The sequence below is a fragment of the Anser anser genome (genome assembly GCF_964211835.1).
Source record: "Anser anser genome assembly, chromosome: 1".
Lineage (NCBI taxonomy): Eukaryota > Metazoa > Chordata > Aves > Anseriformes > Anatidae > Anser > Anser anser.
The window spans coordinates 149,792,027-149,806,852 of NC_139720.1; the positions used below are offsets into that span (position 1 = coordinate 149,792,027).

General features: G+C 41.3%; 1 protein-coding gene across 3 annotated transcripts in view; it reads left to right on the forward strand.

Annotated features, from left to right (window-relative positions):
• Window positions 1-14,826, forward strand: part of NAXD (NAD(P)HX dehydratase) — a 49,111-nt gene that overhangs the window by 13,250 nt on the left and 21,035 nt on the right. For all 3 annotated transcript variants that reach the window (XR_014580501.1, XM_083826095.1, XM_083826094.1), the window contains exon 7: window positions 9,183-9,291. Coding sequence is in view for 2 of the 3 variants with exons in the window: in XM_083826095.1 (XP_083682221.1) it covers window positions 9,183-9,291 (109 nt within the window). In the remaining variant the exon portion in view is untranslated. The remainder of the gene's footprint in view (window positions 1-9,182; window positions 9,292-14,826) is intronic.

The following is a 14,826-nucleotide window of genomic DNA, read 5'->3' on the forward strand; positions in this document are numbered from 1 at the left end:
TGTACAGACTTTCTTGCTTTAATGTTTGGAACTTTCTAGAAAACTGTTTTCAGGAGTGTTTTTATATTGCCTTTGTTAATTCCTTGGCTTAGGTCAGGTTGAGTAGCCTGCTTGGATACGTGTCTTGGGTTAACTTATACTGTCTTGATAGGTCAGTGATCACAGAGTTAAATGAGCTATACGAACAGAGCTGGCTATATTTTAAAAGAAGGTAGGAGTAAATTTATTCTGCTAGTTCACCTCTTAGTCCTCTTACGAGGAGTTTTTTGTAATCTTACAGAGTTTTTCCTTCTTCATAGGCGTGGAAAGATCAAGATACTACTGAGTAACCCACTTACAACCTTCTTGTCAGACAATTTATTTGTAAAGTCAATAGTTTTATATTTCTTTTTCCACAGAGTTTTATCAGAGAAGCTGTCTGAGGTGTCAGGTCATAAATTTCTCGTGGTCCAGAAGAACTCACGTATTCTCAAAAAAAAAAAATCTTCCTTAAACAAAATACAGATTTAGAACTAATACCTTTCTCCCAGCTGGCCAAATCTCTGGGTTTATATGGACTGGGAAGGATTGACAGAACTACTGAAAGTCTTACAGTTAATTGCAGAGTTCAACTTTTGCTTTGGATTTTGAAAAATATTTTTTTTTCTCACTTTGAAATTGAGGAGGAAACTTTCTTGAGGCTGGCCAGTCTGTTGAGGCCAGCTACTATTAATGAAGAAGCTTATCTTTGGCCCTGGTTGCTGGTATGTATTAACTTGTTTTTACTTGATTTACTTGATTTTGTCCATGATCTGATAAATTGAAAAAAATAGTGAAGGCGAATCATGGGTAGTGAGCTCCTGATACATTATTTGAGTTCACTCAGAAAAGCTGCTGTTTCTTCGCTTCATGCTGCCAAGTGAATAAAAGAGAGGAGATGTGTTCACCTCATGCTCTAGTCCCTTTCCTCCCTGTTGTTGCAAGGCTCCTTATCCCAGGTGAAAACTTATAGATGTTTTATCACTTCAGAATGGGAGATGTAGTAAAACATCTTTGACATCACTGTGGGGAGTGACTCTGCTGTTGCTGCATCTTTGTATGTCAGAAAGAGAAGCATACACATGCAGGTGCGTTGTGCTCAGGTTAGGTCCTGGTCAAATTCATCCTTCGGAATACTTGCTATGCTGCTATGATTTGACACCGGGATTTGATTTCTTTGGTACATAATTTTTCTTGAGTTTGAGTGAAGAAAGGCATGATTGGTATTTGCTTTTCTTTATTATTTGAAGCTCTTAGGATCTCATTCCTTTTTCCAGCTGACAATCACCAAAACATGTTTAGGCTGAGAGTTGTTTTGTCTTCTCAGGTGTAGAGAGCTGACTTGAAGTACTCAAGCCTTCCTGGTATTGGTTCGACTATCAGCTGTACCTTAAGAGCAGAATGTAAACTAGAAAGTGATATCAATGTAATAAAAATTTGTCACTTTGTTTATCAATCAACATAGTAAAAGTAACATGCATGAGTTTTTCTAGGGACATCTTAATTCTGCTTCATTCTGAGGAAAGTTACATTGTCATCCCAGCTTCATTCTGTCACTTAAAATCACAGGTTTGGGTTGATTGCAGTCTGTTTGGAAGGATTTTTGACAGTTTCTGCTTACCAAGTCAGTAACAGGGAGTATTAATAGGGCAGGACTGCTTCCATTAACTCTAAAATATGAAAACAGCTGAGTCAAGACATTTGGTTATCACGATACTTTTGGGGTGGATCGCTGTAACGCACGTTGGTGATGTGATGTAGTATTACATTCGTAATGATTGAGATCGAAACACACTAGAACTGCTTTGAAGGTCTGGATATTTCTAGATGAAGGCCGTAAAATAATTGTGTTGGTACTTGTGCTGTCTTTACGAGGCTGGATGAGGTTGCCCTTGAGTGCTGTCGTCATGTCTGTGTGAGAAATCTCAGAAAATAGATTGAAGCGATAGCTTCTTCTCCTTTGGGGCTCTTTCTCACAGGATATGAGGCTCTGCTCTGCGTAAGAGAGGTGACCCCATTTGTGTAATGTATTTAGGTTTGTTATTAAGGAGGCTGTGGTTGGCTCTGGTGCCTGTAGCGTGTTGACAACATACCTGCCCAGTGCCTGGTGAAACAGATATTGTGCCTGAAATGAGAGCCTTTTGTGTCTGTGTAGCAGCTGTGGAATATGTTTGGGGTTTTGTCATCATTAGTACAATGTGAAAGGTATGATAGGGTAACCAAGGCATTTTTTCCAAATACATACCTTGGTAGGTAATTCACACTCGCACTGTCTTGAAGGTGGAATACAGAGCAAGTAAAGACTGTGGTGTCTGCATATAAAGAGCAGTCTCTGGCTGTGAACCTGGGACACCAGTGCTTCTCCTGGCTGCTGGCTTGCTGTTCTTGCCTGCTGTTAATATTTGAATGAAGCCTGTCACATACGCCTGCTTATTCAATAGCAGAAGAGGAATAATTGGTTTTAATATTATTCAATCCCTCCCTCATTAGGGCCTTTGCTTTTTTTTTTTTCTTTTCATTTTCCTCCCTGTCATTTAGTCAGGTTGTAGCAAGTAAATAACTAATGTCTGTGCAGCGTTTGCAGATTAAACACTATATAAGCATCTTTCAACAGCCTGGTAGGTGAAATTAACCATTTTGTCTTCTGAACTTTGTTTTTGGCGTTTTAATATACTAATCTTAATTCTCTAAATACCTCTTTTTGGTCTCTAATTGCATCCAACCAACTTTACACCACTGTCATCACTGAGATTGACTCTGCCTGATGGAAGTGCTTGGATTCCATGAGTTGCTCATGGGATCAGTGAGGTTTCCTAGAACAAGCAGTTATTTCCAGTTCTATTCAAGGGGCTGAGAGATGCTGCCTGAAAAGTTTGGGCTTCTGGAAACTTGGAGTTAATTTACAAGAATGATGATTTAAACATTGAGAAATACAGCTACTCTGGGAATATATGATTATTTTAATTTTATGCTCATTTTTTTGCACTGTTTGGTTTTGCTTGTAATTCCTTTGACATAACCTTTGGAGAATAATCTCTCTCCCTATCTTATTTGCCCATTTTCCAATAATGACTTCACCCGAGGTTTACCACAATAGTTAATAATTATCTTTCCGAGATAACTACCTAAATTCTAGAGCTACACATTATGTCCCGTCTTTTGCTCTTTTGATGTACTGTATAACATGACAGGATCTAAATGTCAGCAGGTCTAGCATTTGATTCACGTTAATATAATTACCTGCAGTGCTTGGACAAACAAAACCAAAACTCTTTCATCCTCAGATCAGAGACTTTTTCTCATCTTTGAAGATAAGACTCCAGGTTGGCTTTTGAAACTGCCCTCTTAAAATGTCTTTGTCTGAGTTTACATAACAGACTTTTGCAATGATACGTTTTAATGCATTTGGAGTTGGGCTCAATCATTCCACGTGTGCACTGATAATGAGCAGAATTTAAAAAAATATCGTCTCCTGTGAGGAGCCATATAGTTGATCGGGTGACAGCAGTCGTGTCCCTTGACCTTCTCTAGCAGGAGGTCCCACTGGTTGGCATTTTACCAAGTCCAAACCTAAGATTTCTCAGATTACCTAGGTGGTTCCACCTGCCTAAAACAAATGTGAAAAGCTGCTGTCTTGCTGCCTCCTGTATGTGCTGTCATTTGTGGTTATCTCCTATTTCCGTAGCTCCCAGTTATACCCGTGCTGACTTTGCTTCAGTTTCTTGTTTCTGTGTAAAATTTGACAAGGCTGCACCTTTTCATCATTGTTCCTTTTCCCTCTTCTAGAAAGCAATGACAGTAACTGTCATTCATGGGGAAAGCTGCTGTGTTTAGACCTTTTTCTGATAATTTAAAGCTATTGCCTTGACAGCTTTTGATCACTCGGTGAAAGCCGCTCTTTGAATAAAATACAGCACACAGCAAAATTCTTCTTGTTTTGGGGGGCAGGAGACTGGAGTTATGTTTCAGGCCCTAGCTGTCAAGTGTTCTCCAACTCTGGACAGTGACCAGCTAGAGTAGACTTTCAAGCAGATGGTGACTATCAAATATCTGTTACAAACTGCTCTGGAAGATGTTTAGAAACTGTGGGTGATCTTAGGGCAATAGTCACCATCTATTTTCAGGCTCTTTGTTTTTTTTTGGAAAGGTTATTACAGCGAGCTTTCACCAAGATAAAGATCTACAAAACTGTCTTATTTCAATTTTTATTGTGTGATAGTGAAATACAGAAGAGTCCTGAAGAGCAAAAAGCTTAAAGTTTTTATTTTTCTTATTAGCAGTTCAAAACTAAAAGATATAAAAGGCTGTGAGGCTGTGCGTTTAGATAAGAGGCAACAAGGAGACTTTGCAGTGCTGAATCTAGCAATTACTGTCATATGCACTGTAACGAAACCGGTGTAGTTCTCATATGTAAAAATAATTTGAGTGGGAATCCAAGAGGATGTTTTTCAGCATGTACTGATTTTAGTTTGGTAGAAGTTATCTAAAGCTACCAGTAATTCACACACACACAAAAAAAAATAGTCCTCACCATTTCAGAGACTAGGTGGTGTTTTAATTTGAAGGGAAACTAATACCTTTTTAGGATTTTCCATGAAAGTTACATTCTGAAGGCAGAGAAAAGAGCAAAAAGATAAACATGCAAGATTCTGAACACCATGCCTTGGTCCTGTCTACGGAGGAGGTTCAAGGAAAGCAAGCGATAAAGCTGTTGTGTCTCCCTTCCCAAGAGACTGCAGTCTTCTCCGCATGAGCTGAGTGAGGCTTTGTGTCTCTCCTCAGCCTCTCACTAACAGCCAAGGAAAGTTTGATCAGAGAAACATGTGTGGAGCCCTTTTTTGCAGTGTGCCCCACTGTGAGACTGTAGGATTGCTTATTTATTTATTTATTTACCTCTGCTTCGACTAATGGACGATGTGTAAAGTTGATTGATTGACAGGAGGTTATCTTTCTGACACTTGACACTAGCTTTAGACTCTTCCTCGACTACTGGCCTTCACAGGAATTAGATGGCTTATGCAAGCTTCGTCTGTTTGCCTGAAAAACAATAATTCTGTTGTCTTGCAGATGTTATTTTCGTGTTTATGCTGCGGTAGTCCTTTTCTGTATGCAGTCAGAGCTTTATCAGTTTTTCTCCAGACAAGCTAAGACTTTGACAAAGCTTTTGGGTTTTGGAAGGCTGTTGGTTAGTTGCTTGCTTGAACAACAGTGAAATGTCATAATCTAGATTTCCTGCGAAATGTCTGACAACATTTCACGTAATAGTGGTTAGCTGGAAATTAGGTAGCTCTTTAAAGATCTGTTCATTGCCTGCAAATCTACAACTGTGGTCTGTCACCAGAATATTTTATTGCACACATCTGCACAGTGCTATTGTAGTTCTCCATCCGTGTTTACTGGTGTAACTGCTTCAGTTCAGCTTCCTAAATTATTCCCATTGTGTAAGATTATTTTGGGAAATAAAAGACGAGAAAATTGGAAAATAAACAGGACAAGAGGCAGTGGGCGCAAACTGAAACCCAAGAGGTTCCATCAAGACACCAGGCAGCACCTCTGTGCTGTGTGAGCGCTGGCACAGGCTGCCCAGGGAGGCTGTGGGGTCTCCTCCTTGGAGGCCTTCAGAAGCTGCCTGGAGATGGGCCTGGGTTCCTTTCGCTTGAGCAGGGGTTGGACCAGATGTCCTCCACAGGTCCCATCCAGCCTCAGCCAGTCTGTAGTTCTGTGAAAACCCTAACTTGTGGTTAATCAAAGTCGTGATGAGGGAAGATAACAGCTCTTTCTCTCACTCTTTTCAGAAGCTCAAATGCTGTTTTCTTGGGGCCTTGCAAGAGGTCTTCTGACTACTTTTATATTAGTATTAGCTTTGCTCTTCGGAATAGGAGTATTGCATTCGTGATTCTTATTTTGGAAAAAATCCATGTTTCTTTATCTTATGGCTCTGCACCCCTAAAGACAATACTGATTCTTGTTTACTCAGTCCCTCTCTATCCAAGCCTGAAGATTACATCTCTTTTGATCAAGGGGATATCATCTTTATACCTCGTACCTTTACAGATATTTTAAAAAAATGGTGCTAATTTAAGTTGTGTGTGCATGTCTTTGGCAGTGGAGGCGATAATTAAATGGAGTGGTTTGAAATCAGGTTAGGAATCAGGCAGAGCAATTGGCATGAAGGGACAAAGGAAGTAACAGTTATTTTTGTGAGCACAGTACACAGTGAACAGCTGAGGATATGATTTGTGTTTTGTGCTGGTACTTCTGAAATATTTTGTGTTTGTTTGTTTTTTAATCCCCAGAGAAACAAGAATACATGTTGGTTTTGTCTGCAGTAGTAAAACTAAACAGAGCCAAGGCGTATTTATTCCCAGTTATCTGAGCATTATTATCCATACTGCCAAATTATCCAAATGATCCTGGGCAAGGTTTTGGCCCATGCCATGTAACATTTCCTAAGCAACTTCTTCCTTTGCTGAGGAATTACTACAGTCCAGGGGCTGTGCCTGGTAGGCAGCTTGGTTGTTAACCCTGCTCTGAAGCCTTACAGCGTAGGGGCCATTTGACTTCTGCGTCAGAAAACCAATCTTGGGAATGTTTAAATATTGTGCGTAGACTGTAGCTGTTAAGAGCTGAAAGAGTTTCTGTTTGTGGTACATCCTGTAGTCAGGAAGGTTGGAGATGATTCCCATTCATCATCTTCCTGAAGAAAGTTACACGGTGGTCATTTTTACTCCATCAGCTTTAAAATATTACCACTTTGATGTCTGTGTGTGGGACTAAGCCGTAACCTGATGTGATAAGCCCTTCCACTTTCAGACAGGCAGAGCCAGGAGAGTTTATAAGGTGTCCTTAGGTGCGTAATTGCAGCTGTTGTGAGCATCCGGTACCTTGAAGTGAGGTTGGTGTGATGCTACTCGGAGGCAGTATTCATTCTGCTTCCTTCTATAAAGAATAAAAATCCATCAGATATTTTTCGGCATGTTTTTAATAGCTGATTTTGCAATGTAATAGTCATTATCACCATTCTGAATCTCTTGGCCCGTCATGTGCCTTGGGTTGCTTCTCGATGCGGAATTGCGAAGGAGTTATGTGAAACGTAATGTTTGTAAAATGCTTTGAAGATGAAAAGCTCTACAGTAGGTTTATATTATTACCAGGGGCAAAGTGAGCAGGAGTGGCTTGGTGTTGGACTGTTCATTTCCCAAGAGATGGCTTTGTTTTGAAGAGCGTACATTATCAGTTGGGTTGGAGACCAAACTATCTTATTTGAAGTCTGAATATAAAGAAACTAGTAAACTTTATACCTTGAGATTATTTGCATGAGAAAGTTTATTATTTGCAGAGGAAGTTTTGGTACAATCTTCGCTCTATTTAAAGTAACGTTTATTTCGTGTACTTGTCTTCCACTATCCAGAGCTGGTTTGAATCCAGTCCTTTCAAACATCCTTATCAGGAAAGCAGGGTTTTGCTATAGATCACCACTCCTGGTCTAAAGCTAAAACCAGTTTCAATATGTAATATATAAATAAAAATGCGTTCAGAAATGCTGACACTTACTAGAATTTGGTTCAAAGACAGATTTTCAGATGTTCTACCTACCACATATTAAGAAAAGAAAAAGGGACTTTTTTGATACATGTGTTAAATATTTATTGAAATACTTGTGTTTTCAGCCTGTATTGACATCAGGTGGTTGTAGGAAGGAGTAGGGGCCGCTGATTCGGACATCCTCAAGCCGCTGCTGTGTCCCTGTGGCCTAGAGGATGAGGGGGAGCCGTGCGGCTCCAGCAGAAATTCGACTTCAGCTCGCTTAGCGGGGAAGGTGCTTCAGGGACACCTGAAGGGACACGTGTCATCACGTGGCTCGCCGTCCCCCTTGCCCTTGCCGTGGGCCGTCACTTCCACCCCGCAGAGCTGTTTTGACAGAGCCGTGTCCCGTGGCGTCAGCCCCGGGCGCTGCCGGGGCTTTGTGAAGCGGCCCTTGGTGGTGGCGAGGCCTTCGGGCCGCGGCCAGGCGTGAGCAGGCCGCCTCGCTTGTGCAGCTGCACGAGCTTCTGGCTCCTGCCTGGCACTTGCAGAAATCGCTGTGGAATTTGCTGATTCTGCCAGACCCGGGCTAAACACTTGTTCCCGAGTGGTGTGTCCCAGCGGTGCAGCTGTCGGTTATGAAAAACATGCAGGGGCTTTTATCCGCAATAACAGAGCTCTGTCGAAGTATCGCAGGCTGAAAATATCCTGAGTAGTGCTGTCGTGTAGCACCTCCTTGCTGGGCGTGCAGGGAGCTTTTGCCCCCCGTGCTTGGGTTAAAATGTTCATCTGTTATCAGCCACTTGTGCCGGAGGTGGGGAGGGAGGCTAAACTTCCCCTCCGTATTGAAAGTAAGGATTTACTGACATTGTCCAGCTGTGCTTTCAAAATGTTCTGACCTATTTACACAACAAAACCGATCCAAACAAAATAAACGTTTCTGGTGAGCTGCTGAATGCTGGATTGCAGCGGTTGCATTTGGCAGTGGGTATTCGTGTCGTTTTTCCAACACAGGCAAAACCTAAACACTACAGAGATCTTAAACATTACAACCCCATGATACCCGTAGTGAACAGCTTGCTGCTTCTCTTGCCTTTTGGGGAAAGGGGACAGTCTGGCTGCAATTCAGTTGGAACAGATGCCTATGAAACAACAGACAAAAAAAGCACACGAGTAGATTTATCATTTTGCCATACAGAATAATAAATTGCATAATTTCCAGCAAGCTGCAGTATACACTTGTGAGATGGTGGCTCTCTCTCCAAGGTGTAATCTCTACAGGGAAACATTAAATAGGGAACTGTGACAGACTGTAACAACTGTTGATTCCCTGCCCTTTTCTTCTATTTTTTTTTCTTTTAATATTTTGTAATAGCTGTAGGGGATACTTGTAATTATTTCCTCATTTTTATGTGGTATCCCTTAAGGAATGAATTGAGAGAAATGTTTCATTTTAGCTATTTGGACAACCATGCCATATTTCCTGGGCTACAAGTGTTTGGTAATTTGAAGGATAAAATTGCCTGACACTCAGGATATGAGAGAGCTCTTTCTGTCTTGCACCTGGAACTCAGATTTTGAGAATACTAAAATGAAGCCTTTTTGAACATGCCTTTTTTTTTTTCCCTAATTTTGTTTAGTGATAGTCCGAATGCTGTCTATGAGGTGGAGAAGTGGTTGCCACGACTGCACTCAGTTGTCATAGGACCTGGCTTAGGTAGAGATGAAGTTCTACTTGAGAACGCAAAGGTAATATGTTTCCTGCTATTTTATTCTATGTCTTCATGCTGAACTTTATTAACCAATTCCATATCTATGTGATTACACTGATGTTTCTGGTTAACAACTAACAAATTAAGTAAAATTGTTGCAATATATTTCCATGATTGAAAGGGGGGGGCTCTGTGATAAAATACTTTCTGTAGTTCATTCTTACTTACTTCTCTAAGAAGGCTATATATTTATTTTTTATGAGTGGTTAGTATTTATTGTAGCAATTATAATTTAAAGGGAAGAGTTTAATTGGATATTGTTGACAGAAAATTGCAGATGTTAATTATGGTCTTCATTATTAAAATGAAGAGTGATACTTTATGTTCAGGCACCCACACAGTTGTTTTGATTTGCTTCTGTTTTGATTGTGAAAGTTGCTAATTAAGAAATAGATGTTGGCACCTCTGAAGGGCTCTGTATTTTCTTAGGTGCCGAGCACCTGTACTGTAAGAACCTAAATATGAATTTCAGTTTCTAATTTTAGGAGCTGTGTTTGGCAGCTTGTGAAAGGAGAGGGGCCAAAGAACAGGGACTGTGTCCCCTTGCAATAAGAAATAATAGTCTTAATTATAAAATGTTGCAGATTTCTACTCTGGATAAAGAAGTAATCCTATTTTCTGTCAAGTCTTAGTGGAAAGCTGAAAACAGGAGCTTAGATAGCTCTGTGCTCTAACTAATAGGCACTTACACAGTCTTCCAGGCGATGTCTTGTATTACTGCCAATAGATCTCTGCATGTTCAAAGTACGTATTTCACTTTGTACAAAATTAGAGTGACATTAATGTAAAAAAGAATTCTGAGGACTATTACTGAATTAATCAGTGGTACTAACAAGTGCAATTAATAGAAATTACAGAAATGTTGACAGTTGCACAGTGAAATTACAAATCAGAGGAGGCAAGAGACTGGAGACCACACAATCCAAGACATTCAGAATACCTTGGGATGGATGGAGAGCATTTTTGCTAGGCTTTTGTTAGAGAAAGTTGCTGTTGTAGTTCTTCACTACTTTAATTCTCCTTCTGTTTTCAAAAAATGTTTGTTTTATGATATAGAGGTGCAAAACTAAATAGAGGTGCAAAATTAAAAAAACAACAACAACAACAAAAAAAACACACCAAAAACATGACTTTGGAGAGTGGCAATAAAGAAAATTATTATAGGTGATGAAGAAATCAAATTTGATGCTGAATGTAAAATTTCAACGAAGATGTTTTTTTGAAATCTTTCTTTAGAATTCTTTTTGCAGAAAAAAAAAGATTTGAGCAATGATTTTTCCTTTTTGTTTTATTTTTACTTTTTTTTTTTTTCCTAGAGGAAATTAACTTTAAACAAAAGAAAATAAGGCTTTTTTTAGAATATCTAAAAGACCTAACATAAGCTTCTTAAGTCCATCTGGGCTTTCTAAATATCTGTCATGTTCTTATCTGTAAGATATTATGTGGAAGATTCCTTTATTATTTTTTTCTTCATTGCTAAAAATAATTTTTGCTTTCTTAGTGAATTACAATCATACTTTTACTTCAGCCTGGGTGTCCTGTTTGAGCTTTCTTGAAGTTAAAGAAATAAACTCAGCCAATGAAGACAAGCTGTTTGGAAGTTCTTTCATGCTAGGGCCATGTTTATGCGAGCTGTAGATCTGACCTTGTTAATTTCAAGCCACATTAAAGCTCAAGTTCTTTGCGCTATAATTATGTAAGTGTTCATTAGTTATTCAGTTGTGGTGTGTTTCTTTTTTTTAATCCAGCAACCATAATCTTCTAAATTCTTCATTCATCCAAAAGCTTTAAGTGCATGTAATTGGGGACAAGTGAACTCTGGTTACCTGCTTGAGGAGGGCTGGTGTTTCTCTGTGCTGAGGAAAGGCTGAGCCTCCCTCTTGCTTCAACAGTGAATTTTAAGCTTTGTATCACTCCTCACCTTCCAAAAAACAAGCAAGTGATGATTGCATTGCTATTTTAAACTCTTCTAAGGGGCTGACTGGGTATATAATTTTCGCTCTTCCCTTTAAGCTAACCTCAGCATGTTGTCATTTGAATACAGGGCTGAGATGCAGATTAGTGTCTGCTTTTGTTTCAGGGGTTTGTATCAGAGTGGCGGTGACAACGGGAGGAGGCTTCTCCTTTTCCTCATTCTGCCCCATTAAAGTGATGAGGCCTAGTCGTCTGTCACCTCTCTGATGCTGTTCTTGTTTGGGTCTCGTCAGAACTGTGCCAGCACGTTGCCAACGAATGTGCTTGTCCAAACAGTCATGTGTTTGGGCTGCTTTTCTCTTCCGAGCATTGAGAAATCAAGGCACTAAGGCAGCGACCTGCAGTTTCTGGTATATGGCCGGAGGACAGTGATTTTTGTCATGGAATAGCCCTAGTGCTTGCTGACCAGGTGGTGCATCTTCTCACTCAGGACCCTTTGTTCTCTTGGTGACCCTATGATATCGTCTGCCTCCTTCATGCTTCATGCCTGCAGCGTGTGCCTGCAGTGTGGCATTTCAGGTCTTTTCAACAGTCTGATGGAAAGAAGCACTTTGTGATTGGTTTCCTCCTACTTTTTTCTTGAGTGTAGTGGCACTCTGAATACGTACTTGTAGGCTTCCTGTGATTGTCTGGTTTTGGCTGTAATTCCGTCCACAAGTCCTGTTAAAAGAAGCTAACTCAACAAATTTTATCCCCCCCCTCTTGTGTGAGCCTGTGCTAAAACCCTTGCATACTGTTCCTCAGTTGCCTGGGTGAGGTCTGATGCCCTGTTGGAGTTTCCTAGTTACAGGTTTGCAGGACCAGGAGCTGCAGGTTCAGAAAAATCTGCTAGAAAAAGCTTTTGTTGGGTCCTTTTTTGTTGTTTGGATCCCATGCAGGTGTGGCAGCTCTAGACTTGGCATGATTAGACCTTCCATCTCTGGAGCAAATAAGCATTCCAGGCTATTCTCCAGAAAGAGAAAGGAACAAAAAATCATTTCTGCTCCACACCTCAGCTTTGGAGCATCCAGGTTGAATCTTCTCTGCTCCCCATTCTGCTTCAGTCTTCAGTAGTGCTGTTTCCACATCTTGTGTGGAGCTCGGCTACCACAGCCAGCTTCCTTGTAGAAAATACAAGGCCACATGTTTTTCATTGTCCGTGGTTGATCCTGGCCAATGGTGACACTACCACTGCTTCTTTGTGTTCACCTCAGCTGGTATGCAGGCTGGTGGTGGTTTAGACTCTGTTGAGACAGAGTTCAGCTGTCACGTGCAGACAAGGCCAAGGTTCCTGGGATTGTCCTCAGTCACTGCTTAGAGGCAGCATATTTCCAAAGCTATTGTCTGTTCGCCTTTTATTTCACACAGAAGAGGTGGTGTGCCCATATTGTATGTCCCCACCACAGAGCACTTTCTTCAGCCATTTCAGGGATGATAATTGCACTTCTGGTCTTACTCTGATGTGGATTTTTTTGTAGCCTCAAGTTTGGAACGAAGGGAGTTCTCACCTGTACCATCAACCAAGTTCCTGTCTTCCAGGATGATGAGTGCAGTTTCTCAGAAGAATTGGGAAAGGAGTACTATATTCCTTGCAGAGCCCTTTGGGAGCATAGATGATACTCCCTAATGCTTCAGGTTGTTCCTGTATTCTGCCTGCTGCCTGGCAATCAGGAAGTTATGGGCTTAGCTGTTCCTATATCAGTTTCCAGCCTCTTGTCATCTCCTTTCCCCTTCTCCTCCTGGCATGAATGCAGAGCAAAGAAAAGCATTCAGCCTTGTGAAGAGCCTTATCCTTAATCGAAGCGTGACTTTGACATTGAAATCATCTTTCGTTGTCACTGGGTTCATTGCCTCTTCCCCTGAACTGGTAGCAGTGAATCCTGCATTCGGCCACTCCGGTCTTCCTGTGTTTTGTCTTGCAGCAGCAAAGGTGGATGGCTGTTTTCAGCAGAGCGTGCTTGCTTTCCTCCTGCAGGAGAGGTAATGATTAATAGCAAGATCAACTGGGTTCTCAAAATGCACGCTTGTTCCTCTTACTCAATTCTCAGTCTTTGTTTTAGCTCCAAGAAAATGTTCTGAATACCAGCCTGGGTTCTTCTTTTGACTGAGGCCCTGCCTAGCTGCCGTTTCTGCCCATTGCTGTTGGTAGATAATACTTCTGTTCATCTCCCCAGCCTCCTTAACCCAAGATGAGGGCTTGAGCTCCTGAGGCTCGTGAGACAGTCATTCAAATATTATTTTCTCCTTGAAGATCTCTGCTATCTGCTAGGATATACATTTCAGAAGGCTCATCTTCCACCCCACTTGAATCACTAGCTAGTTAAGGTTGCATGGAAATTTCTTGCCTTTAATTACTTCTAGCAAGGATTGAGAGAGGTTTGGGTCATTGTCATGGGTTCCCTCCATGGAGCGTGCCCAGAGAGTCCATTGGAAGCTTTCCCTTTCAGGTGGATTCTCAGTCCCGCCTCAAACGAGGTATTGGCTTTTCTGCCTTTGTTTTTTGTTGATGTGGATTAATTTCCTCCCTTCGGGCCTCATGCCTTCAGGATTTACTCAACACTTCACAGCCTTAATAGGTGGTAAGAAAGGGACCAGATGCTTCAGTATGCTATATCTGCACTGGTTTTTACAAGCTCGAAAGGACTACAGAGTATGGAGCCACCTTCTGTTGTCAGAGCAGTCTGGTAAAGCTAAATCTGTCACATGGGCTTTGGGAAGCGATTTCCTCTTGATATCTGAGCAGATACCTAAACACACTGGGTTCTGTTTATATTTATTAAAAGGCATCTGAGAAGCACCCCAGGCTAATGCTGCAGTTGTCAGATCAGTGTTGTCTGTGATAGCTACCTCTGTGTGTGAGTGTGAACAACAGGATGCGTTACTCTTTGGGAACACCGCTCGTGCGGGCTCAAATTAGCAGAAAAATTATTTACCAGGAACTTAGTTTTTCGCTACGTGTAACATGAGCACGTGCTTCCCGCCCTGTTTATGTCATCTGCAAAATCCTCTGGAGATTCCTGCTGTGGGGATTCAGCAGTTCGTAGGGAGCTTGAGTAGCACCGAGGACGTGCAGCTTTTTTCCTCTGCCCTCAGCTGGGAGGAGGTGAGGTGGATGGAGTCTTAACGCCTGTGATACTGCAGAGACAAAAAACAGAGGGCGTGTATGTGCACCCATTGTGAAAATGTATCTGTAAATCGTGTATTTTTCTCAGCCCCCACCCAACCCCTAAGACGGATGCATATCCTCCACGTAGTATCCAGTGAGAAAATACTCTCTAACTAGCCAAGAGTCATTGCTTTCAGACAGCCTGGCGAGAGTCAGAATTCATGGAGACCTTCACCTAAGGTGAGGCAGCTCCTGGGGTACGATACGGTTGGTTTTGATGCAGATAAAGCTTGGGAAGGCCAGCTCTAAGCAGAAAAATGCTGTTGGTTACACTGAGCAGTACTGCTGCTTATGCTCAGAACTATTAGTATTCTGTGGCTTCCTCACGAATGTCTTGATTAGAAGAACAGTGTTTGAAAATATGCTAACAGGACCTTAAATACAGGTTTATGC